Below are 27,819 nucleotides of genomic sequence, written 5' to 3' on the forward strand. Positions count from 1 at the left end.
AAAATAGGAGGAATATAAAATTGCAATAAATGCTTATTCAAGATATTATAATATGATTTTATATTATTCTTCCTCTCCAGATTTCTGAACGGTCCATGAACACTACCTCATTAGTCCTTTTTTTTGCACTACTTATTTATTTATTCTAACTTATAATTTTTATGTCTTGCACTATACTGCTGCTACGAAACAACAAATTTCGCGACGTGTATCCTTGATAATAAACCTGATTCTGAAGAGTAATTTTATAACCACAGTTTCAAATATTTTATCATTGCATGTTACTGGAAAAACTAGTAAGTAAAATATTGGTGTGACATGACCTACCCAACATGGACCGTTCAGAAGTCTGGAGGGGAAGAATAATATAATAAAATAATCATATTATAATATTGCAAATGACATGACCTACCCAGCAGAATCAGATGACTGTAATTAGGGCCCTAGTGTCTGGGAAAGGATGTAGATGTTGGTTCATCCATGAAACTTGAAGAGTTTCTTCTGTCAAAGGGTTGACAACCTTTGGAATTCTATCTTCCAATAGTTTTGTCAAACTTGATTTCCCTTTCATAAATTCATGGTGACTCTACCCAATCCTATTAATATTTTCTAAGTGCCTTGTTGGAATCCATAATTGAGATAATAGTGACATTTTCCCTATGTCTGGTGTTGAACTGCTTGATATTGCAGTGTCTACCATGGTTGCACTCAACAGTTTGACTGGGAGAGGAGCATGCTTGTATTTATCAGTCTACAGTGTTACAGTTAGGGTACAATCTATACCTGTTTTGTTGTTTCACAGCACTGGTTAACTTGAAGCTCTAAATATCAGAGTAAACATGCAGGAATTGTGGCATCTGTTAGTAGCTTGGCTCTACCCACTATTCTTTGCTGTATATGGTAGGAAAACCAGAGAATATTGAAAACCTTTGATAAAATCGAATAGCTTACATTTCCATCCCAAATTAGAATTAAAGGATAAATTCCCAACATTTAATATGAATTCTGTTTTCATTTTGCTGTATTTAGTGTGGACTTGGGCTGACCTGGCCACTGGTGATGTCACCATCTGAATTTGGTAGAAATTTGTAGCCTGTAGTCCTGTGCTCTTCTGTTCGTGTTGGAAACTTGTCTGCACTGACTTCTATCTACAATATTGTGTTGGCAGCATCTAACTGTATTGCTCAGCATAATTATTCCATTGGACTTTACAAGTGTATCTGGAGAAGTTGGTTAGTAGCTTGAAAAAAATGCAAATTAATTTGTACATCAGATTTTTGGTACCTGCCATGTCCAGGAGCTACACTTTCATCCCAGACCAAATGCTTGCTATATTTCAGGTAATCTATTGCTGTTCCAGCTGTTCAAGGGAGCCTGTGACAGAATTGTACTCTATGAGAGCTTAATTTAACTTTTGGACAAGATATAGTACAGAGGTGGAAAAACAGAAAATGCTAGAATCACTCGGCAGGTCAGGCAGCATCATTGGAATAAGAAATAGTTAAGGTTTTGGGACCTCAGATGTTAACTGTTTCACCTTCTATAGATGCTGCCTGACCTACTGAATGTTTCCAGCATCTTCAGTTTTCTTTTGAAAGATTTTCATAGTACAGAGTCAGACCTGTCCCCTCTTGTGTGAGAGACCACAGTATTGACATTTTACATCAGGGTCAAATGTTGTCGTGTTTGTCGGACTTCAGCCTGCAGATGAATGAAGAATAGTAAAAAAAAAACCTTGTGTATGGTAGGTGCAATCTTTTCATTTCTTTCCCCTATGGAAAGGAGGCAAAAAAATAAGGCACTTTGGTACATCCTGAACTCATGGTGTGGCCTGGAGGTTGAAAGAACAACAGTTAATCAAACATATTTTTCCCAGATATAGCATCTTTTTTGCAGTATTCCTCAGCAAATGTTTACAAGGAAAGCATTTATTGAACACTTTGTTTTAAAGTTATGTACATTGAGCCAAATTTCTTCCAGAGAATTTTTAAAACTATTGATGGCTGCTTATGTTTTAAAAATTTTGAACTGATGAAAACTGTATAATTGAAGTTTTTTCAAAATAGGTTTTAGATAAGAATTCATAGTGTTGGAGTTAATGTATTAGCGTGGATAAGGAGTTGGCTGAGGAGCAGGAAGCAGTGAGTAGGGGTAAGAGGGTTATTTTTAGATTGGCAACCTGTAACCAGTGTGGTTTTACAGGACCGGTGCTGAGACTGCTGGCGTTTATAACCTATAGTGACGATTTAGAAGAAGGAAGCTAAATTTGCAGATGATGCAAAATAAGGGGGGGGGGTGGTGTGAGGAGGATACAAATAGTTTAGAGATATTAATAGATTAAGTAAGTGGGCAAAAAGTTGGCAAGTGGAGTATAGAGTGGGAAAGTGCAAAGTTTGCTTTGTAAGAGTGATATTATTTAAATGGAAAAAGCCTGTGGAAAGCTGCAACACAGGAACTTGGAGGTCCTCGTGTATGAAGTGCAGAAAGCTTGCACAGGTAAAGCTGGTGATTGGGAAGGCTAATGGAATGCTGGCTTTTACTTCAAGGGGGCTGGAGTATAAAAAGTGAGGGGTATCTCACTACAGCTGTGCAGAGGACTAGTGAGATCATATGTAGAGTACTGTACAGTTTTAGTCTCATTTAAGGAGTGAGATGTTATCATTGGAGATAGTTCAGAAAGGTTCACTTGGATGATTCTGGGTATGGAAGGATCTCCTTGTGAGGAAGGATTGAACAGGTTTGGTTTATACTCATAGGAGCATAGACGAATGGGAGGCAATCTAAATAAAGCAAAAGATCGAGAGTCTTGATGGTAAATACTGGGAGAGCATGTCCTCTCATGGGATAGTCTATGATCAAAGGGCATCATCTTAGAATAAGGGGGAGCACGTGTAAGACTGAGATGAAGAACTACTTCTCTCAAAGGCTTGAGAGTCTTTGGAATTCCTGGACCAGAACATCGTGGAGACTGAATCCTTGAATATATTAAAAGCTGAATTAGATTTTTAATCGGGGAGGGAATCAAAGTTTATGTGAAGAGGGCTGGAAAGTGAATGAGGAAAGTCGGATTGGCTATGTACTTATTGAATGGCAGAGCAGGCTTGAGAGGCCAAATGACTTGCACTTTTTTTTTATATATAGTCTTATGGGATTGAATTTTCTTTTTCTAAAAGTATTCAGTTTAGATGAACAAAATGTGTTTTGGATGTTAAAATTATAAAGAAAATGAAGGGTAAAGGGAGAAAGGGAAAGTATGTAGAGGTACTAAGCTTTTATTTGATTTCAAGATTTTATCACTTTTCCAGATTTTTTTAAGGCTACAACCAGTGGCCTTGGATAGAAATAACTTTGAAGGTGAATGTAGGGGAAGAGATGAGATAGGGCAATGGCCCATGAGATTAGATGTATTTGGAGGATAAGTGGGAGAGTTGGTTCATCTATTTATTTATTGAAAGAAGCACACATCTATGCTTGATACCCTTTTTAAAAAAAAAGGAAATGAAAATTTTTCAATTTGATTGTTATTTTCCCATGTCCTTTAAATGTGGCTGACACTTGAATCCTAGTAGGAAACAGGTTCCTGAAATTGTAAGGGATCAAAATTGGCATAAGATTAAGCCAATTCTAAGATAACTCTAGCTATCTTGGTTGTTAATAAATGATAGTTTAGCACCTCCATTTCGATGGCTTAGTAATCTCTCCCAGGAAGTTCCGAGCATTGGGAGTGTAGAATGACTGGACAATGTGAAATGAGATTCTTAGTGATATTTTTGCAGCAATGCTAAGGTCTTTCTCTTTCCTGTTTTCATTGATACATGAAAAATTGCATGCTGCATACAATACTTGGAAAGTAAGCAAATATTTGGAGAACATGGCACATAAGAAATCATAGGAAAAGGGCATTCGGTCCCTTGTGCCTGCTTCACCATTCATGACTGATCTTTTATCTGAGAGCCAATATTTTACAATCTTCATATCCAAGTGTAGGTATTAAATCAGTAATTTAATAAATTTACCATGGAAGCAAATATATTGGAATTTACTTCTGATATCTGGGATCCATGAAGAGTAGTTGAACATTTAGGTTTCTGTATCTTTCAGTTGCTGCGACTGGCTTGCCAACATCTGTCGGAGAAAGCAACACCTTAAAGCTCGCACAGTATGGCTGGGACATCCAGAGAAGTGTGAGGAAAAATATCCAAGGAATGCTATTAAAAACCAGAAGTACAACCTCTTCACATTTGTACCTGGAGTAAGTAAATGCATATTTTTGAAATTTCCTGTGTAGAAATATAGAAGTTGTGATGCAGAATTGTGGATTTCAATTCATTTGTTCTCTGTGCCAATATTTACCTTCAATTTGAGTCATTAGTAATTGCAATTGCCCAGTCAAGAGCAAAACTCAGAGGGCATGCATAATGCCCTATCAAGCTGGAAAAAAATTACCACCTGCACGATATGTACAATAATGTTTGCCAAATCAATTTGCAAAGGGTTGCATTGTGCAGAACCTTTACTTTCCATCACAGATGCATGAGTGGAATGTGGCTGGGTTTCCAGATCCTGGAGATGTTTGAGACAAGGTTTTAGTGGCAAATAAGCTCCAGGTGGTATAGTTCCACAGCCCTCTAATGCCTGGCAGGTTTTCACTCAAACCAAAGTTGGCGAGAAGAATTTGCCATTTAAAGTTTTTTTTTAAAATGTCTGAGACATTGAAAATCTATGTGTAAAGCTATTTTTTACATTACAGAAAATTAAGTTCCTTAAAAACACGTCAAATGAATGGGGTCTCCAAACCTATGCCAGGTAGAATTGGGGAAATAATTTCCCCTATATAGTAGTGAATCCTGGCAAGTGTGCTTGTGGAGTCCAGCAATGGAGTGTGCTGACAAATGCAGTGGCATCAGTTACACAGTAGGTCCTGTACTAGCAGTGGATCCTTGCAAGTTTGTCTTTGGCACAATTGACTGAAAGCCAGTGGCTCTTGCCGGCAGTATGATTTCGCTCAAAATCTATTTATTTATTTTTCTACCTAGTCCTGCAGTATAGATTATGTGAGCACTCTTCTTGGCAAATGCAGTCTACTTTGTTTAGAAGTGTCTTAAAATGATTGTTATGGAAAATAAACTTTTGGTGCTTCATGGGATCTTGACTAAACTATAATATTCTTCAGGGATATGCTAAGAACCTTAAATACTCCTGTCCTATTGTGAATATTCCAAGTGAATTTGACAAGGTAGAGAGTGAGCAAATTTAAACAATTAAATGCTTACAGGTTAAATGCTTACAGGTGCTTCAGATTATCAGCATACAGCAAATGAAAATTCCTTGTGTAGTTAGGAATTTCCATCAACAAGTCAGAGATTGCCATTGACAAGAACAAATGGTTGAAGAAGGAGCTTCTTGATTTGTTTCCGAGTAACAGCCAATTTGGATTTGTTGTGGCAAAACAGCTGTTGCAAATAACCTGAGGGTGTGGAATGACTCTGAAGCTGAATGGACCAGATTTGTGGATAAAAAAAATCTTTTACCTGTAGTGGTCGCTTTAATATAATTTTACTGCAAAGCAAAATTTAATGCATTTTCCAATGAAACTGACCTGGTGGCAGTGCTGTTGTTTTGATGCTTGCTCATGGTTACATTGAATTGTATAGAAGCTATTACACCAAAATTGGCCCTTTGGTGCAGCTGGTCCATGTGCGTATGTTTCACAAGTCTCTCCCCTGCCACTCTAAGTTCAGCAGAAGACATACTTCATCATTTAAGTTCATTTACACTGCTTGCTTTAGCCACGCCATGTGATAACAAGTTCCCACATTATAATTACTCCCTGGGTAAAGAAGTTTCTTTTGAATTTCCTGCTGTATTTATTGGTGTCTTTCTTATTTTTAGCTGTGAGTCTTCATTCCCCATTCAGCTGAAAACACCTGGGTGCTCACATTATCAAACCTTTCCATAATATTAGCACATCAGGTCTGAGACAGAATCTTAGGTTGCAGTAGAGGAAGCATTCACCTCATTGAGTCCATGTCACATCTATGCAAGATGCCAGTGCCACTCCCCAGCCTTCCTCTAGTATCCCTGCATTTATTTTTCTTCATCAGGATCTCATTCAGTTTACAAATGGTTCCATCTTTCTTGCTGGGTATAACCTTTCAGCTGCATAGCTGTCCCTGAGCTTCCTGCTTCCACCTTGGAAGTGCTGTCAGCATCTGGAACAGATGTAAAGCAGGAAGTTTAGAAATGAATTTAGAGGAAAAATCCGGCTGTGTGCAGCTTTTTGATGAGCATTGCTATTGGATGTAGCACAAGCACACATTTAAGTTGTCTGCAAAGTTGAAAAAATAATTGCATGCTTTTGTAGGGGAAGCGTCTCTGAAACATCAGGGAAACAAATGCTGCTGCTTGAGATTATCTGCGAAAATGATACTACAAACCTAAAAGTGCAGAGTATCTGTTAAAATGAAATTGTAGTTAAAACTGGAAAGCCTATTAACCGTATCAATTTATTGTATTCATTTGGATTTTCTTTTTTTATTTTCACTAAAACAGTAGAAAATGTGAATGCAAAAAACGAGCCACTGAAGCAGCTCAGTGGGTCCAGCAGCATCTGTGGATGGAAATAGTGTTGACTTTTGGGTTGAGACCCTTCATCTGGATGTTCCTGATCTGCTGAGTTCCTTCAGCAGCTTGTGTTTTTTTACTCCAGATTCCAGCATCTGTGGTCTCTCATGTCTTCAGAAAATGCTATTGCTTAATGACAAACCTAACAGAAACATAGTCATCAGCTTTCATCCATCAGCGGATCAGTGCAAAGGAGGAAGCACAGCATTCTGTGAAACTTCTATTATAACTTTACCAATATCCTGCTGAGCAACAGCTAGGTTGATGTTGATTCAAAAAAGCAAGCTATTTCATAAATGCTCAATAATTGCACATTATTTGCCTCCTAATGTTGTCACTACCAATATTTCAATTGGCTGTTATGGCTGATTTTTGTTTGTGTGGGTCCAGGGCTTTGAATCATCTTTCAATGAATAGATCTCCTCAGCTTTACACATCACTCCTTACAATAATTACTTGAAAAGTCATTAACTCTAAACAGTAGGCTAGCACCTTCGGGAAAATAATGAGATGTTAGTGATATGTGTTTATTAATGTGTACCAATGGCCAGCAAATTCTTTGGATGAACAAGCAGCCCGCTGGAAGAACTCAGTGGGTCAAGCAGCATCTGTGGGAGGAAAGCAATTGTTGACATCTCGGGTGTTTACCATGAGTGGTGAATCTTCAGAATTTGCTGGTCAATTTACATCCCTTCATACAAACAGCATCTCACTCTCTATCTCGTTATTTTTGAAGAACTTGCTGGAATTGCACATTATATGCCTCCTAATGTTGTCACAAGAGTCTGTTAATTACGGCGCAAGTACCATTTCAATGATGTGATAATTACTAAGGCATACCAATCAGTCTCTTTGGACTGTGAATTGAAACGTTTAAACATTGGGCTGCTTCAATTGATTCAAAATTTAATATTTTCTGCCGATTGCTTATTCTTTCAATCCAGTCTCTCATTATTAATTCAATCTTTCTCTCCCTTATTCTCTGACCCATTGTTGATTCCACTGCCATGATGCCTTGCTGTTATCAACTCACTTTTAGCAAATGTCAGCACAGTTTTTTAAGCTGAAAAGTACAGCAAAAAGTCCAACTAATAGTGTGTGCTGTGAGAGGCACCTCTAAGTTCTGCCTCATTAACTCACTGCAGATGCTGCCTGACCTGTCGTCTTCATGGCAAATTTGTTGTTTTGCAGTTCCAGCATTTTGTTTCTGAGCATTCTCCCTATGGCCTCTTCTAAGCATCGCTTTCAACAAAGCATTCATAACTCTGCCAGTTTGAAGAATCTGATTTGATAATGTGTGAAAATAAATTGAGATCTAATTGTTATAATGTTATTTTTCAGGTATTATATCAACAATTCAAGTTTTTCTTGAATCTTTATTTCTGGTGGTATCATGTTCACAGTTTGTCCCATCATTGAAGATAGGCTATCTATATACATACTGGGCTCCTCTGGTAAGTAAAATTTATGTATACCCTTCTGCAATGTTTTTAAGATGTTGCTGTTATGTAAATAATGGAACATTTCTGAAATTATATAAAAATCTGGTTTTAATGGCAAAAAGGGATTTTGTACATTTGTTTTAGAAAGCATTTTAGCATCTCCTTTAAACAATTTGAATCAAATGGAGTCAGAAACTTGAGGAAATTATTCTGTCTTTAAACAGTAATACATTTTTTGGTATTTTTGTTTGGTGACAATATAAATAATGTGAGAACATTTAAACTTGTCATGGAGTATATTTTGCAAGCAAGTTTAAATCTAGATTCAATGTCTCTGCAACTTACATTTGTGGCATTGAACAGTCTTCAATAAAATGTGTCAAAGTACAGAAGTAGTCATCAAATACTCTACACTGAAACTCAAATTCAGTTTGGATTACATTGATTCAGACTAAATTCGATCTCCCTTATATTTAAATTATACATATGCTGTGTCTTAATATGTGCTGAATAATATCAGATACAAGATAAGATAATGTTCAATGGCAAAGGAGTATGAGAACTGTGAAACAAGAGATTTGTACATTTTTCAAGTCACTATCAGCATGCAAGTACTAGAGAAAATATATGACTGGCCTTTGAAGCTAAACATAAATAATAGTTTTTTTGACAATTTTCATTTCAACTATGGGGAAAAATTGTATTGGAGAAACTTTTTAGTGTAATACCATAATTATAGAATACTCTTGGGTCAAAATATTCAAATGAATTATTATACTAATCTGCAATAGATAAGATTTCTTGTCACATGTTCAATGAAACACAATGAAATAGATCTTTTTGTGTAGTGTTTTGGGGGCAGCCCGCAAGTGTCACCACGCTTCCAGTGCCAACGTAGCATGCCCACAACTTCCTAACCCATACATCTTTGGAATGTGGGAGGAAACCGGAGCACCCGGAGGAAACCCATTGCAGACACGGGGAGAATGTACAAACTCCTTACAGACGGCAGCAGAAATTGAAACTGGGTTGCTGGCGCTGTAAAGGGTTTTGCTAACCACTACACTACTGTGCTTGCCTGATAGTAGGGGGAAGTAGAACCTTGCCTAACTGATTTACTTTAGTGAGGGGAAGTCCTTCATAAATATTCCTACACTCTAAACTCGAGAAACTTGCCTTTAACCAAATCAAGCAGATAACATTTACGTGACGTCTCACGTTCTTGCCCAATGATGTACAGAGCATTATGTTGAAAGGGCCATTTGAAAGTTTGACCATTTCAAAAGTCTTCAGTCCTTGTGAAATCAACTGTTTTTTGAAAAAAATATAACTTCTTTGACTTTTTTTTCCTGAAAACTTGTATGCTCACTAAACCAAGGGCACGTTCCTTTTAATCAGTAGCCTTAGGGCGAAGGTGGTGGCTATCTTTTAAAAAGCATTTCTGACCTAACTGGCATTTCTCACCAGAAGTGCAGACCAACAGAACAAAGATAAGAGTTCAAATCTGCGCGTGCGCGCACACACCCCGTAGGGGAACATGCAAGTCAAATCCCATCATGTTTATCATGTCCTTTCAGAGCAGAAAATCTTACCTGCTCTTGCTCCAGGCCCATTGCAATAAGGTTGGCTCATAACCACCTTTTGAAACTGCAACTCATTTCAAGGGCCATTAGACAGTGAGAATAAATGTTGGCATAGCAGCAACAACAACTTCATCCACCAACCAGCCTATGGACTGCAAGCTAGCTGTCTATAGCCTAAACAGTCTGTTCTAGCTTGGCGTGAGTCAGTGGCATAGAGATTGAGGTATGTAGTGTTTGCATTGCAGTTGTTCGGAGACGAGAAATCCAGAGGTGTAGACCAATGGCCCAAAGATGAGAGTTTAAATCCCTCCACAACACTATTGCTGAATATGCCCTTGTCATTGATTATGATTCCTGCTGCAACAGAATGACTGGGGTATGTGATAGTCTATATTGAAAATAGTACTCTCTAATGCAAAGAACTCCCAGATACTGGAAATTTGAAATGAAAACACTAAAGTCTGCAAATACTCCATGTCAGGCAGTATTTTTTCAGGGGGTAAAGCATCAACATCTACTCTTTCTCTCTTTACAAAGGCTGCTTGATTTGCTGAGTATTTTCAGCATTTCTATTTTGATTTCACAACTTTCTCACAGTCATGCATAATGTTCAACTCCAGAAGACTTGTTCTTATTGAAATTTATTCACTGATGTAGTTGTTTCTGCTGTGCCAGCACTTATTCTTGCTGTCTAATTGCCCTTGAAATGAGTTGTCGTTTCAGAAAATGGTTAAGAGTAAACTATATTGCAGTGGGTCTGGAGACACGTGGCAAGAGTAGGTAAAATTTCCTGCTCTCAAGGACATAATAAACATGATGGATTTTTACTTAGAAATTCCCCTGCTGCAGTGGAAGGATTTAAACTGTTATCTTTGGGCTGTTGGTCTGCACCTCTGGATTACTAGTCTCTGAACAAAACTATACTGCTCTCATGGGTTTGTTATAACCCTTGTATGGCAGCCTCGATGGCAGTCTATCAGTAACCTCACCTTTCATAAAATCTCCTGCAGCTCTTGTAGTAAAATGCAGCAGTAGCTAAGAGCTTATTAAGATTTGTCATATGACAAATTTTTTAAACTTAACTGAAGGACCCAAATAGTGGCTCTGAAAATTCTTAGCAGCCTGAAATGCTAAATTATCCATAGACTTGCCTACTGAGGGTGAGGGTACCTTTTATGTTCCAGACTGTTTCCAAAGTGATCTATCCTTTGTCATTGGGTGAACTTAAGAATGGTTGAATAAAAAGCTGCTTCGTACCAATTTTCCATAAGAGTTCTGGTTTGAGCTCGAAGCTACTGTTTAAACTTTAATGTGACTATTATTATTTCGGGCTGTCAGGGGTGTCTTTCAAGCACCTAAACCAATATCGCTCCCACCATGAGGCTAGCTTGTTCAATGCTCATTGTGCCCCTGACAGCTGGGGTAAAAAAAATTAATTTTATCCCTAGCTATGTACCCAAGAATCAGAAAAATAATGCATATACTGTAGGGGTCAGTGCTAATTCAGTGTGAATCAAAATGCAAATTAACTATTTTGTTAAATGACTATCAAAATTGATCTTGCTTATGCAAGCCTTTAATAAAAATCTTATGTTTGCTTATTCAATAAAGTGTTTCTTCTTGTCATGCTGATAAGTTATTTTCTCTTTTGGTGAATCTCTTAATGACTTGAGCAAATGCTAAAATCATCAAGTAATTTTCAGTTGGGATCTGAATTCTTCAATTGTTTTGTCACTGAAATGTGTTGCTAGTGTACACCTTGAGCATTGATAACCTTATTTCTTCCACTAATTTCTAATCAGTTTCTATTGTTTTTGAGGGCTTTGTAATGGCAGTGACAATGGTTCGAGAAGCATTAGATGAATTCCATCGCTATCAACGGGATGAGGAGATGAATTCGCAGATGTACAGCAAGCTTACCATACGAGGTTAGAAAAGCTCCTCCAAGAATACAATAAAATCTTTTAAGTGGTTTAGCAAGTTGTTTCCAGTTTTGGGTAGGGTCTGCCAGGTTTTGGATATTAGTCATTTTTTTTTGTAAACAGTCTGCTACTTTAAGATATTTCCCCCTTTTCTCTCAAATAATAGCATCTGTGCAAGACAATACTGTAAGCAGATAATGAAGGAAGATAGCTGTGCCACATTCTAGTAGTTAAAACGATAGTTGAAATTGATCCAGTGCATAGAAGCAGAAATACAGTTAATGTGCCAAGTTTGCTGAGATATCTCAGAAAGGCAATAGTTACTGTGGTTTCTTTGGTTTTCACTTGCTGAATGGTGTTATTACACTTTTCCTGTTGATGTTCTGCAGAGTAAAAATTAATTGTTTTGGATTGTTTTGTCCTCCAATGAATTTTGACTCTTCAAAGTCGGGTAAAGAAATTGATCTGGCACAATGTTTACTTGCGTGCAAATACCTTTTCCCTTTGAATTAAACTACATTTTATTGCAATGATGACATTATTAACAATGAACCATGCAATAGCATTTTCCATTGTTTAATTGGTAAATAGGCATTAAAAGATTTGTCTAAAGAAATTAATAATAAGGACCGATAAGCAATTTAAAAACAAAAGAGAAAAGCAGTGAAATGGTGCAGATGCTTCATCTTATTATGTGTTGGAATTGATGTGATAAAACTGTTTTGAAAGTCTAATTAGTTTCTTGTATGTATCAAGACGTATGACCAATTTAAAATAAGTGTGGTTCAAAGAGTCGGGACCTTGACATGACTTCTTTTCAGACTTGAAGGTTAAGGCACTTGGGTATTTAAAACTAGAAAATTGAATTTGTTTTCACCTAATAATTTGCAGTTTAAAAATTCTTCAGTGATATCTAAATTGCAGAGGACTAGTGTGAAATCTGTAACAAGGAATGGAAAGTAGTAGTTTCTGTGGGAATTACTTCCTGACTTCCATAAATAGGTATTAAATGGTTATATCTGATATGACCTAAGGAGCAAGAGTTTTATCCATGCAGTTTCCCATTAGTTTCTTGTGGCCTTGTGCCCAACATTATAATTGGAGTTAGGCCTGCAGGATTAGATAGAAGGTTTAACAAATTGAAAAATAAACCTTGGGAAACTATTTTATTAAAATGACCACAGAACAGTAAACAGGATGAATTTCTACTCATAAACATGTACATTCCAAGCAGAAATTTGCACATAATCAATTTGTTTTGCTTCATGCAGAATGACTAGAGAAATCTTAATGACCCACTGTTGAATGAACAGAAATTTGATGTGGTTGTTAAATTGCTACCATTTGCGTTGGGTATACATGATGTGTGTACATCACCATTTGTAATCTGATTGGCTTCTATGAATTACTAAAAGAAATGATAAAGATGTTTCATTTGGCTTAAAATCTTAAAAATAACTAAGACTCGGCACAGCTTTTACTATTTACAAATGTGTTCTGGAATAAATGTATTAACCATGGAAATAGTACTATATTCTGGAAGCAGCTCTAATAGGTTTTGAAACTTTTATGCATGATATTGACCATTTGAAGCTTTCAACCTGCCAGGGTCATTGAGAGGAACAAGATGAAATTAGTTTCTTTTGATATGAGTACATTGCCCCCTTAATCTGAAGCATTGATCTTAATAATAATCACTGTTAACATTAACATTAGAACATAATAGGAGCAGGAATAGTCCTCTGGTTTCTCAAGCCTGTCCTGCCACTCAGTATGATCATGGCTTAATTCCCATGGGCATTATTTCCTTTCCTGTGCTAGCCAGCTCCCTAATAAGCCCTCAATTCTCTTATCATACAAAAATTTATCAACTTCCTCTTAAAATACCCCCAGTGGTGTAGTTTCCACAGTCCTCCAGGGTAGAGAATTCCAGAGATTCACCACCTGCCAGAAGTTGCAAGCACCTCAGTTTTAAATGACTGCTTCCAGCTCTCCACAACCCGCCCCCCCCCCACCGCGCACTCGCACACACACAATCTTATAACTCTGTTCCCTTGTTTGAAATTCTCCCACTAGTCATTTCCGTCATTTCCCCATCTTATAATAAGATGACCCCTGATGTTTCCTGCTCTGTGAAAATGACCGTGCAAGTTTCTTTTATGTGCCTTTCAGCAAAATCTTGGAAAAAAAATTAAAGTGGCTAGGAGCAGAACCTTGCACATTTTACAGATATTCAAACCAAAAAGAAGCTACACTGTCTTAATTGTGTTAAATAGAGTTTTCTGTTGGTTCAATAAATGTGATTATTAATTTTTTTTGTGTACAGGTAAAGTGCAGGTGAAGAGCTCTGACATCCAGGTGGGAGATCTTATTATAGTTGAGAAGGTGTGTATTTTGGCATTTACTGCAATGATTTGCATATCAACTAGAGATCACAATTTTAGTTTCTCTCAAACCTACAGTGCTTTACAGCCTAAAGTGCTTCCTACAGCACTGCTGACTATCAAATACAATTGACTAATACTCAAAAGAGAGAGAAATTGACTTATAGTTGCACTTTTTATAGAACAGCATTTACCCTAATTGCATCTACGTTGGATCTATTACAGAGAATTTGGAAAGTATCAGTGGCAAGATTAGGGGAGTCCCCTATGTTCAGTAATATCCAGGTCCATTTATATCTAATTGTCTGTGAATTATACTGTCATGGCAGCATAATGACCACTGTCATTATCCAAAGAGGTATGAAATATTTCTGCTGTGATACTGCATAAAATAATTGGTGTATTTTACTACCTGATGTATTCATGAACTTCTGGTTTCTTAGTGTATGGAAATGTACATGAGACAATAAGAAGGCAGAAGTTGGTAAATCTGAAGGAGGCAAATGTGACAAAGTTGTTAAAAATGAAAGATGAGAGAAATGCACAAAATGAAACACAAAAGTTGTGGGACATGCATGCAATAGAGCATGTATCAAAAGGTCCCCAACATTGCTGCACTATTTCCACAGAACAGTCAGTGATGGGTTTTATTTCCCCACGTTGTTGAGCTTGTGCTCTGGCCTGCTTTTATTTTCCTGTTAAAACTTTGCCCTCTCTTTGCCTACATGTGTTGGGTCCATTGAACTTGTTTATCTTTCTAAATTGCAAATATTCTCCCCTCCCCCCTTGTTCAAGCACCATGACTTGCATTTGCGCTTATTGTGGAGGCTCCTACTACAACACAGTCAACAACAAAGCAACAGTTTGAGGTACAAAGTGCTGTACAATGCGGGGCAGTCATTTGAGACATTTAACAGAAGACTAATCAGACAAAAATGAGCAGTAAACGAGCGTTTATTTTAAGGAAGGTCTTAAAATGGAGAGATGCAGGATGAAATCACAGATATTGGGCATCAGACAGTGGCGGGTTTCTCCAAGTCTGCAAAGCTGGGAAATTCCTTGTATACTGATCATTTGAATGCACCTGTAACTTTTTGGCTGTTCTGGGTAATCTGGCCATGATGAAAAAACTTTACAAGTTAAATTGTCTTTGGATACTTTAAAATATTGCTGTGCCCTATAATATGAGCATATATGGAAACGTAGAAGCCATTGATTCTCCACCGATTGGGAGGTAAATTTTTTAGGGTGAGATGATTTGATCCAGTTTTCTATGTTATTGTCATTGCTAGTTTGAGCTGACAACATTGATGTGGATAATGGAATTATTTAACTACAAATTTAATGAATACCACCCTATTTACTGTAGATCAGTAGTAGAGTGTATGAAACTGAGCAAATTCTTTTAAGGGTTAGGAAGTTGTGGGCACAATATGTTGGCACCAGAAGCATGGCGACACTTGCGGGCTGCCCCCAGAACACTCTACGCAAAAGATGCATTTCACTGTGTGCTTCGATGTACATGTGACCAATAAAGATACAGTAGCGGCTGCTACTGCGATGTGAAAAAACAAGACGCTAGTCGAAGGGTTTCAGAACAAGAACTGGTTTATTTTCCCGCTTTGCGCGGGCCTTTTAAGAAAGCCTGTTCCCGCCCACTCCAGACAGCAATGATATATATGCTACGTCATCAAACCTTTCCTGCGCGCGGGTTTTCCCTCTCGCTCGGGGAAGATGAAGGCCCACCACCATCTTGGGCCTTGCTGCTCCGACGCGCAACCTGACTGCCGAGCCGGTTCGCTTGCTCGGACGGTGAGTCGCTACATAACCCCCCCCCCCCCCCCCCCAGAACCGGTGATACGGCCCCCAAGGTCCATGGGCTGTGTTAGTTATCACTTAGGAGGTCGGCCTCTGCGTCGCGGTGCTGGAACCTCGACTGGTTGTTGCAGATCTAATTGGGCCAGTTTGAGGCGGTCCGTCGTGAAGACCTGTTCCTTACCCCCAATGTCCAAAATAAAGGTGGATCCATTATTCCTGATGACCTGGAACGGCCCCTCGTATGGTTGTTGCAACGGTGCCCGAGGTGTGCCCCTGCGAACGAAAACAAACTTACAGTCTCGTAGTTCTTTGGGCTTACAGGATGGGGCTTGACCGTGCTGCGAGGTGGGAATCGGGGCCAAGTTGCTGAGCCTCTCGCGCAGTCTTTGCAGAACTGCCGTGGTTTCTTCACCTTGGTCCCGAAGGGCGGGTATGAAATCCCCTGGGACAACCAGGGGCGCCCCATACACAAGTTCAGCTGACGAAGCGTAGAGGTCTTCCTTGGGGGCAGTGCGTATGCCAAGCAGGACCCAAGGCAGTTCGTCGACCCAGTTAGGACCCTTCAGGCGGGCCCTCAAGGGTGATTTCAGATAGCGGTGGAAATGTTCCACTAACCAGTTTGATTGGGGTGGTAGGCCGTGGTGGTGTGCAGCTGCGTTCCCAGCATGTTCGCTAATGCAGACCAGAGGCTGGAGGTGAATTGGGTGCCTCTGTCTGACGTGATGTGGGCTGGAACACCAAAACGTGAGATCCAAGTTGTGAGCAGCGCCTGGGCACAGGAATCAGTCGTGATGTCAGATGGAGAGGTTGCCTCTGGCCACCTTGTGAACCGGTCCACGATGGTAAGGAGGTACCGGGCTCCTCTTGAAACCGGCAGAGGGCCCACGAGGTCGACGTGGATGTGGTCGAACTTTCTATGGGTAGGCTCGAACTGCTGTGGCGGGACTTTGGTGTGTTGTTGGATTTTCGATGTCTGGCAGTACGGACAAGTCCTGGCCCACTCACTGACCTGTTTGCGCAGGCCATGCCAGACAAACTTGCTGGCAACCAGTTGGACAGTTGATCTGATGGACGGGTGCGCCAACCCATGTATCGAGTTGAAAACGCGCCTCCGCCAGGCTGCAGGAACTATAGGGCGGGGTTGACCTGTTGCGAAAAGGAGGGTCTGTCGACCCAGACCAACCAAGAAATCTTGGAGCTGCAGGCCCGAGACTGAGGTTCTGTAGCTGGGCAGCTCGTCATCGGCTCGCTGTGCGTCAGCCAGGGCCGTGTAGTCGACACCCAGGGACAGGTTGTGGATGGCTGGTCTGGAAAGTGCATCAGCAACGACATTGTCCTTTCCGGAGACGTGTTGGATATCCGTTGTGAATTCGGAAATGTAGGACAAATGTCTATGTTGATGAGCTGACCAGGGATCGGAGACTTTGGAGAAGGTGAAGGACAAAGGCTTATGGTCAGTGAAAGCAGTGAAAGGCCTGCCTTCTAGAAAGTACTGGAAATGCTGGACCGCCAGGTACAGCGCTAGAAGTTCCCGTTCAAAAGTGCTGTATTTCAGTTCGGGTGGTTTAAGGTGCTTGCTGAAAAATGCCAAGGGTTGCCAACGGCCTTTGATTAGTTGTTCCAGTACCCCACCAATCATGGTGTTGGATGCGTCCACTGTGAGGGCAGTTGGGACGTCTGTTCTAGGGTGTACAAGCATTGCGGTGTCTACCAGGGTGTCCTTGGCCTCAACAAAGGCAGCCGCAGCCTCGTCGTTCCAGGCGATGTCCTTGCCCTTACCAGCCATCAGCGAGAACAAAGGGCGCAAGATACGGGCTGCTGCAGGGATGAATCGATGGTAAAAGTTGACCATCCCAAGGAATTCCTGTAGGCCTTTGACCGTGTTGGGGCGGGCAAAATGGCGGATAGCGTCTACCTTGGTGGGTAGGGGTGTTGCCCTGTCGCTGGTGATTTTGTGGCCGAGGAAATCGATAGAGTCAAGTCCGAATTGGCACTTGGCTGGGTTGATCGTGAGGCCGAAATCACGGAGACGGGAATACAGCTGGTGGAGGTGGGAAAGGTGTTCTTGGCGGTCACGGCTGGCGATTAGTATGTCATCTAAGTAAATGAACACGAAGTCCAGGTCTCGGCCTACTGCGTCCATCAGCTGCTGGAAGGTCTGCGCGGCGTTCTTAAGGCCGAACAGCATTCGAAGGAATTCGAAAAGGCCGAATGGGGTGATAATCGCAGTTTTGTGGATGTCATCTGGATGGACCGGGATTTGGTGGTATCCCCGAACGAGGTCCACTTTGGAGAAGATGCGGGCCCCATGTAGGTTTGCTGCGAAGTCCTGGATGTGAGGGATGGGGTAGCGGTCCGGGGTGGTGGCGTCATTCAGCCTGCGGTAGTCGCCACAGGGCCTCCACCCGCCGGTGGCTTTGGGGACCATGTGCAGTGGGGAGGCCCAGGGGCTGTCTGACCTGTGAACAATCCCAAGCTCTTCCATGTGACGGAACTCTTCCTTTGCCAGGCAGAGCTTGTCTGGAGGTAGTCGTCGTGCTCAGGCATGAAGGGGTGGCCCTGTGGTAATGATGTGGTGTCGCACCCCATGTTTGGGCCTAGAATTTGTAAACTGAGGTGCCAAAACTGATGGGAATTCAGCTAGGAGCTTGGTGAACTCATTGCCAGACAGGGAAATGGAGTCCAGGCGTGGGGCTGGCAGGCTGTTTTCTCCCAGGGGGTAGGTCTGGTAAGTTCTGGAGTGGACTAACCGCTTCCCTCGCAGGTCGACTAACAGGTTGTGGGCCCGAAGGAAATCGGCTCCTAGGGGTGGTCAGGCAACGGTGGCAAGGGTAAAGGTCCAGGTAAAACGGCTGCCGCCGAATTGTAATTGAACTGTACGGGTACCGAAAGTCCGTATCGTTGTGCCGTTTGCGGCATTGAGTACAGGACCTTGTTGCCTGTTACGAGTGTCGCGGCCGGTCGGGGGCAAATAACTGACCTCTGCTCCAGTATCGATGAGGAAACGCTGCCCAGACTGCTCTTCCTGAACGAATAGGAGGCTTTGTCAGCGGCCAGCCGCCGTAGCCATCAGCGGCAGCTGGCCCTGGCATTTTCCTGAAACTTGCAGGGTGGGCAGCATTGACGGGCCTCCACGCCCCACCTCTGATGGTAGAAACACAGCTGGTCGCCAGTGTCGTCGTCTGTGTTTCTGGGGTGTGGTCGCTTGGTTGCTGGGACTGGTTGAGGCGGGCGTTGGGCTCATGGCCTGGTGATATGGCTGACGGACGAACCGCTCTCGCGTTTGGCCTTCCACAGGACATCTGCCTGGGCAGCTACCTCACGTGGGTTGCTGAAGTCGGCGTCGGCTAACAGCAGGTGAATGTCATCGGGTAGTTGTTCGAGGAAGGCCTGTTCGAACATCAGGCAGGGCTTGTGTCCTTCGGCCAATGCCAGCATCTCATTCATTAGGGCGGATGGGGATCTGTCCCCCAGGCCGTCGAGATGAAGCAGGCGGGCGGCGCGCTCACGACGGGAGAGGCCGAAGGTCCGAATCAGAAGGTCTTTGAAAGCCGGGTACTTATCTTCCTCCGGAGGAGACTGAATGAAGTCTCCGACCTGGGCGGCTGTCTCCTGGTCCAGAGAGCTGACCACATGGTAGTGCTTTGTGGAGTTGGAGGTGATCTGGCGAAGGTGGAATTGTGCTTCGGCCTGGTCGAACCAGATGCTGGGACGAAGTGTCCAAAAGGTGGGCAGCTTGAGTGCCACTGTGTTGGCTGCTGCGTTGTCGTCCATTGTGTGGGTCCAAGATCCGTTTGGACCGTCAGGGTCACCAAAGTAGCGGCTGCTACCGCGATGTGAAAAAACAAGACGCTAGTCGAAGGGTTTCAGAACAAGAACTGGTTTATTTTCCCGCCTTGCGTGGGCCTTTTAAGAGAACCTGTTCCCGCCCACTCCGAACAGCAATGACGTATATGCTACGTCATCAAATCTTCCCCGTGCGCGGGTTCTCCCTGTCGCTCGGGGAAGACGAAGGCCCACCGCCATCTTGGGTCTCGCCACTCCGACGACGCGCGACCCGACTGCCGAGCCGGTTCGCTTGCTTGGACGGTGAGTCGCTACAATACCTTATCTTAAGAAATTTGGACTTTTAAATTGTTTGTATGTGTTTAATTAGTAAGAGTAATTATGTTAGATTTAAGGAAAGGATGGAATACGCTGTGCATAAATATTGCATGCTCATATATAGACACAGGTAATGAATAATTTTCCTTAGTGAAACCACCTCTGAACCTGCCATTCAATCTTCTGTCCTTTGACAGGCCAGTCGCATGATTTTTACTCGGGTTTCTTCCACTTGTTGATAATATTCCATTGCAAGTTTGCTCGGATGATACCAGTAACCCGAGAGCTGTTGGTTGGATCTTTGCCAATCTTGTAGGAGAAGATGTGTGATCTGTCTAGTTTTGAATGGGTCATGTGGATAAATGCTTAGTTTCCAAGCAATATAACCTGGATCTTTTTAATTGCTGAATTATGTAGCCTGGATTGACAGGTTGGGGAACAGTAGATTTCCAGCCTTAGCATGTTTCTGTTTATATCCCCGTGCTTTAAGTACTGAAGATGAGTATAAATGGCAAAATGTTTTCCAAATACACTTCACCTTCCAATTTCCTCCAATGTTTTCCTCTAAACCTTTGAGCTTTTTAGTATAAGTAAAAACAGAAAATGCAGGAAATATTCAGCAGGTCAGGCCACATCTGTGGGAAGAGAAATGGTTAGCATTGAAGATCCTTTGTCAGATACCGCCTGACCTGCTAAGTATTTCTCACATTTTCTGTTTTTGTTTTTAGATTTCCACCATTTGCATTTTTTGATTTTTTTTTTACACTTCTGAATTTTTCATCTTTTTTATCTAAATTTAATCAGGCCTAAAATCATCAAATTCACAGGCAACTCTTTCAAATGTGAAAACTGAAAATGCCAAAGTTTGCTTGTATTCCACTGGTTTAAAATCTCAATCAAATTTACTATCACTTACTTAAAAGACATGAGATTTGTTGTTTTGTGACAGCAGTACAGTGCAAAGACACAAAATTACAAAAATAAATAGTGGAAAAAGAGTAATGAGGTAGTGTTCATGGACTGTTCAGAAATCTGATGGCAGAGGGGAAGAAGCTGTTTCTGAATCGTTGAGTGTGGGTCTTCAGGCTCCTGCATCACCTCCCTGATGCTAGTAACGAAAAGAGGGCATGTCCTGGATGGACCACGCTGCCACCTTTTGAAGTTTTGAAATTTTTTTGAGGAGTGTGGATTGATGCTAATTTGAAGTGAAGGATGTCATTGGAGCAAAATTTGGTTTGCATTTACCATCACTGTTGAAAATCTTAGATTAAATTAAACGGAACTAATAACAGTAAAACTTCACTAATTTTTCAGTCTTTCATCTGTGAGTAAGTTGGTTTCAAATTTGCTGAATATGGCTATATAAAATAGAGCTATTTCTGAACAATTGGTAAATTCGGGAATCCATCACTAAATTAAAATCTTACTTTGAAAGAACTTTAATACTTTATTGACACTAAGGCACAGTTTGATCTGGTGTAACACCGTGAAGCCCAGGTGAAACTGGTCAGTGGGTATTACATGAAAACATTTCGGTAGTTGGAAGGACTGAGGTCAATCACCCCACCCTGGACATTGCTACAGGGATTTTATTTAGGGCAGTGTCCTTGGCTCAGCCACCTTAAACTGTTTCATCAATTATCTTCTTTCCATCATAAGGTTGGTAGTGGGAACATTTGCTGATGATTCCATCAGTTCCTTTTGCAGCTCATCAGGAAGTGAAGCAGTTCATTCAGAATGACCTGGACAGCAATAGGGCATGAGCTGATTAGTGGCAAGTAATGTTTGCCAAGTAATGACCATTTCCAGTGAGAGAAATTTGAACCACCCATGCTTGATGTTCAGTGGCTGAGCCACTTGCCATCAATATTCTGGGATTCCCCCTGTCAGCTGAAGCTCAACTGGACCAGCCACACAAATATATTGTAGTTAGAGGAACAGATCAGAGTTTGGGCATTGTGCATCAAATTACTTGCCTGTTGACAACTCCAAAGCTTTCCGTCATTTACAAGGTATCTATTCAGAGTGGTATGGAATTCTCTTCACTTGCCTGGATGAATGCAGCTCCAACAATACTGAAGAAACGATATCAAATCAAGACAAAGCAACTAGCTTGACTAGCATCCTATCTATTCCAAAAATTCATTCCCCCTACCACAGGTGATGGTGTGTGTCACCTACACATCTCCCAAACTTCCAACCTCCACCACCAAGGGTGATATAGGCAGAAGGCACTTTGGGAACACCAGTGCTTGCAGGTCTTTTTCCAATCTGCACAACACCCCGATTTGGAAATATGTTGTTATTCCTTTATTATCACTGGAATTCCCTTCTCAGCATTGTGAGAGTACCTTTTACTAGAAGGACAGTCGTTCAAAAGAGTGGCAGTTAGTGATATGCAGATTCTGCAAACTTTTTCTTATATTACGGTGGTAACTGCATATAAAATTTAGTTGACAGTGAAGCGATTCAGCATATACCAAAAAATGGTACAAATCCACTTTTTCTTTGTCCTTCTCCTTTCTCTCACGTGTGCTCCCTTTCCTAATTTTCAGATATATAGCTGGAGGTTTTCATATTCGCAAGAATGCCATCTATGGAATTATATAATGTATGTGAGTCCTTTAAATCACACAAAAGCACTCTCTAGTGTTATCAATTACAACGTGATCTAGTTTTGAAATAAGTTAGTTAAAGAATATTATGATAAATCACCTTGGACATCAAGTTGAATTGGGTTAGAGGTGGAAAAGAATTCAGTGGCACATGTTTGATTGTCACTCTGCAGCAAGCAAAAAATATACTAAATATAAATGAAGCACTGGTTTGGCTTCTAGAATTTGAAGGCAGAGAGATTGAGGTAAGCTTATTTAACAGCTTTGGCAACACTTGGAGTGCTGTTTACACTTGATCTCCAAATCATGAAAAGGATATGGAAGCAGAAATGAAGGGTCAAGAAGGATTCAATATGAAACCAGAACTAAGAAGTTATGCTTGCCAGTAGGTATAAACAGACTACAGAAGGTAAAAGATTGAGATAATAGGAGTGATGTCAATAAAATTTTGGTTTGAAGGGGTGGACATGCTTCTAATTGTAAGGGAATTCAAAACTAGGTGTAAAATAATTAAAATTCAAGAACATATTCATAGATTGTTTTACCTAAGAGTGGTGAAGTTGTGTAGGTCACTATCATTTGGAAAGGTTGAAATGTCAGTCCATTGAATGACAAGCTAGACATGGACATGAACAAAGGAATAATATTAGAATGTAAGGTGGGATAATTCTTCCAGCCTGTTGGGCTGAAAGTCATTTACCTGTCCTGTAAATTTTGTGTAATATTAAATTCCATCTTCAGTAGACATTTTGAAATGAAGATGTTTTTGAGCTCATGTATTTACCTTTATCACCTTCTATTTCAGAACCAGCGCATTCCCGCTGACATGATATTTTTGAGAACATCAGAAAAAAGTGGTAAGCAAATTTCAGTGCTTTCTAGTAATTAGAAAAAGTAATGTTTCGGACAAATATTGCAGCTTACACAAGGTGCAAATTAATGGTCAAAACAGTGAAACGTTAGTGTTGTATGAAGTGTCAACATGCATATTGAATGTTGTTCCTTATTGAAAATGTTTTTACTCACATTTATGTTCTAACTACTCAAGTATTCTGAGTTAATTTGACTCTTTCCCCCCCCCATTGATTTTGATGTATAAATGATTGCTGTCAGCAGTGCTGAATAACTTTCAGTATATTGCAACTGAAGTTTTTGAAGTTTACCCCTCTCTTAAAGTGTGCGAGAGAGTGAATCTAATTTATGCATGTAATATTGTAATTTATGTAATATTAAAAAAAAAAGCAAGTAAAAATGTTTCGGTTATTACTGAATCATATTCAGGTCTGTCTTTATGGTCGGAGTGTGAAATATTGCATCATTTATAGTTTCATCTATAATTTTGCAAGCATTTTTATGCTTCATTATGACATCCTATGATTAAGTGGCTGGCAGATTTGAGTTGGATGCGTAAATGAATTCATAAAAGATGTTTGGTGGAGAATTTGCATTATCATAGAACTATAGAACAATACAGCACAATACAGGCCCTTCGGCCCACCACGTTGTGCCGCCCTTTAAACCACGCCTAAGACTATCTAACCCCTTCCTCCCACATATCCCCCTATTTTAAATTCCTCCATATGCTTATCTAACAATCTCTGACTTATGTACCTGCCTCCACCTACCCAGGCAGCGCATTCCATGCACCAACCACCCTCTGGGTGAAAAATCTCCCTCTGATATCTCCCTTGAACTTCCCACCCATTACTTTAAAGCCATGCCCTCTTGTATCGAGCATTGGTGCCCTGGGAAAGAGGCGCTGGCTGTCTATTCCTCTTAATATTTTGTATACCTCTATCATGTCTCCCCTCATCCTCCTCTCCAAAGTATAAAGCCATAGCTCCCTTAGTCTCTCCTCATAATCCATACTCTCCAAACCAGGCAGCATCCTGATGAATCTCCTCTGTACCCTTTCCAATGCTTCCACATCCTTCATATAATGAGGCGACCAGAACTGGACACAGTACTCCAAGTGTGGTCTAACCAGAGTTTTGTAGAGCTGCATCATTACCTCGTGGCTCTTAAACTCGATCCCATGACCTATGAAAGCTAACATCCCATAAGCTCTCTTAACTACCCTATCCACCTGTGAGGCAACTGTCAGTGATCTGTGGATATGAACCCCCAGATCCCTCTGCTCCTCCACACTACCCAGAATCCTGCCATTAACCTTGTACTCTGCCTTGGAGTTTGTCCTTCCAAAGTGTACCACCTCACACTTCTCTGGATTGAACTCCATCTGCCACTTCTCAGCCCAGCTCTGCATCCTGTCAATATCCCTCTGCAATCTTCGACAGTCCTCCACACGATCCACAACACCACCGACCTTTGTGCCGTCTGCAGACTTGCTAACCCACCCTTCTACCCCCTCATTCAAGTCATTAATAAATATCACGAAAAGTAGAGGTCCCAGAACTGATGCTTGTGGGACACCGCTAGTCACAGCCCTCTAATCTGAATGCACTCCCTCCACCACAACCCCCTACTTTCTACAGGCAAGCCAATTGTGAATCCACACGGCCAAGCATCCCTGGATCCCATGCCCTGACTTTCTGAAGAAGCCTATCATGTGGAACCTTGTCAAACACCTTACTAAAATCCATGTGGACCACATCTACTGCACTACCCTCGTCAATCTGCCTGATTACCACCTCAAAGAGTCCTATTAGGCTTGTGAGACATGATCTTCCCTTCACAAAGCCATGCTGGCTGTCCCTAATCAGTCCATGATTCTCTAAATCCTCATAGATCCTATCTCTAAGAATCCTTTCCAACAGCTTGTCCACCACAGACGTAAGGCTCACTGGTCTGTAATTCCCTGGACTATCCCTACTACCTTTCTTGAATAAGGGGACAGCATTTGCCACCCTCCAATCCTCCGGTACCATTCCCGTGGACAACGAGGACTCAAAGATCCTAGCCAACGGCTCAGCAATCTCCTCCTTCGCCTCGCGGAGCAGCCTTGGGAATATTCCATCAGGCCCTGGGGACTTATCTGTCCTAATATTTTCTAACAGCTCCAACACATCATCTCTCTTGATATCTACATGCTCTAGAACATTAACCTTACCAACACTGTCCTCAGCGTCATCAAGGCCCCTCTCCTTGGTGAATACCGAAGAGAAGTATTCATTGAGAACCTCACCCACTTCCACAGCTTCCAGGCACATCTTCCCACCTTTGTCCCTTATCAGTCCTACCTTTACTCTAGCCATCCTTCTGCTCTTCACATACATGAAAAAAGCCTTGGGATTTTCCTTAACCCTACTCGCCAAGGCCTTTTCATGCCCCCTTCTTGCTCTCCTCAGCCCCTTCTTAAGTTCCTTCCTTGCTACCCTATGTTCTTCATGGAGCCCTATCTGATCCTTGCTGCCTACACCTTATGTATGCTGCCTTCTTCCTCCTAACTAGTTGTTCCACCTCACTTGTCCCCCATGGTTCCTTCACCCTGCCATTCTTTCTCTGCCTCACTGGGACAAATTTATCCCTAACATCCTGCAAGAGATCCCTGAACAACGACCACATCCCCATAGTACATTTCCCTTCAAAAATGTCATCCCAATTTACTCTCGCAAGTTCGAGCCTTATAGCTTCGTAATTTGCCCTTCCCCAATTAAATATCTTCCAGTCCTCTTTGCTCCTATCCTTGTCCATGACAATGCTAAAGGTTAGGGAGCAGTGGTCACTGTCCCCCAAATGCTCACCCACTGAGAGATCTGTCACCTGACCTGGTTCATTACCTGATACTAGATCTAACACGGCACTCCCTCTAGTCAGCCTGTCGACATACTGTGACAGGAATTCGTCCTAGACACACTTAACGAACTCTGCCTCATCTAAACCTTTGGTACTAAGCAGGTGCCAATCAGTATTTGGGAAGTTGAAGTCTCCCATGATAACAACACTGTTATTCTTGTACCTTTCCAAAATCTGCCTCCCAATCTGCTCCTCAGTATCCCTGCTGCTACCTGGGCGCCTATAGAATACTCCCAGTAGAGTAACTGCTCCTTTCTTGTTCCTAACTTCCACCCATACTGACTCTAGAGAGGATCCATCTACATTATCCAGCCTTTCTGCAGCTGTAATAGTATCCCTGACCAGTAACGCCACCCCTCCTCCTCTTCTCCCCATCTCCCTATCCCTGTTAAAACACTGAAATCCAGGAATATTCAATATCCATTCCTGCCCTGGTGACAGCCAAATCTCTGCAAGAGCCACAATATCATAGTCCCATGTACTTATCGGAGCTCTCCGTTCATCACCCTTATTCCTGATACTTCTTGCGTTTAAGTAAATGCACTTTAGCCTATCCTCCTTTCTACTTTTATACCCTGTACCCTGCTTCTCCTTCCTCAAAGCCTCTCTACATGTTAGATCTGACTTTACCATATCCACTTCTTCCTCTGACCTACCGCTCTGGTTCCTATCCCCTTCGCAAACTAGTTTAAACCCTCCTGAACCACCCTAGCAAACCTGCCTGCAAGGATATTGGTCCCCCTCGGGTTCAGGTGTAACCTGTCCTCTCTGTACAGGTCCCACCTTCCCCAGAAGAGATCCCAATGATCCAAAAGTCTAAAACCTTCCCTGCTGCACCAACTCCTCAGCCACGCATTCATCTGCCATCTCCTCCTATTCTTACCTTCACTATCACATGGCACTGGCAGCAATCCTGAGATTGCTACCCTTGAGGTCCTGTTCTTCAGCCTTCTGCCTAGTTCCCTAAACTTACTTTTCAGGACCTCATCCCTCTTCCTACACCCATGTCATTGGAACCTGAACATCCATTACCTGAACTTTGACATACTTATGCCCTTACTGCGATGCTTCATTTATTTAGGACAGTGCTGGCTCGGGATAACTGGATTGAAATTGCAGTGCATATATCAAATATTGGTGGGGGGGGGGGGGGGGGCTAGTGGGGAGCTTTAAAAGCTGCAACTGATTGTTTCCAAATAATAAACTTTTTAAAAAAAAATGTGCTGATACCTGCTACTTCAGGTGTTTCTGATTGGAACCTCTGGCATGCAGTCATTGAAATTGTGTTGTCCTGGATTTCATCAGCACGTGTGCATGAGGGATAAAGCAAATTCAGCGATTTGCTTTGCAACTGAACTCCCTGTGGATCTGGACGTGAGGTGGTGTAGGGAAGGTGAAAGAACTGCAATACCTTGCCCAGTGTTGAGCAGATGTTTCTTTGCTTTGTGTTCCACCAAACAGTTTTGCAGTTTTTCCAGACATTTTGTAGAGTAATTAAATGCAATTGAAATATTTTTGGAGGTCCTGGCTATATATTATAATCTGTTGTTTAGTACCATGCTAAAAATCTG

General features: G+C 41.5%; 1 protein-coding gene across 1 annotated transcript in view; it reads left to right on the forward strand.

Moving 5' to 3' along the window:
* Positions 1-27,819, forward strand: part of atp9b (ATPase phospholipid transporting 9B) — a 259,834-nt gene that overhangs the window by 58,160 nt on the left and 173,855 nt on the right. Inside the window, 6 exon segments of the mRNA XM_052023085.1 lie at positions 4,102-4,252; positions 7,966-8,005; positions 8,008-8,078; positions 11,469-11,577; positions 13,898-13,956; positions 23,298-23,349. Of these exon segments, the coding sequence (XP_051879045.1) occupies positions 4,102-4,252; positions 7,966-8,005; positions 8,008-8,078; positions 11,469-11,577; positions 13,898-13,956; positions 23,298-23,349 (482 nt within the window).

The sequence above is a fragment of the Pristis pectinata genome, chromosome 9 (assembly GCF_009764475.1).
Source record: "Pristis pectinata isolate sPriPec2 chromosome 9, sPriPec2.1.pri, whole genome shotgun sequence".
Taxonomy (NCBI): domain Eukaryota; kingdom Metazoa; phylum Chordata; class Chondrichthyes; order Rhinopristiformes; family Pristidae; genus Pristis; species Pristis pectinata.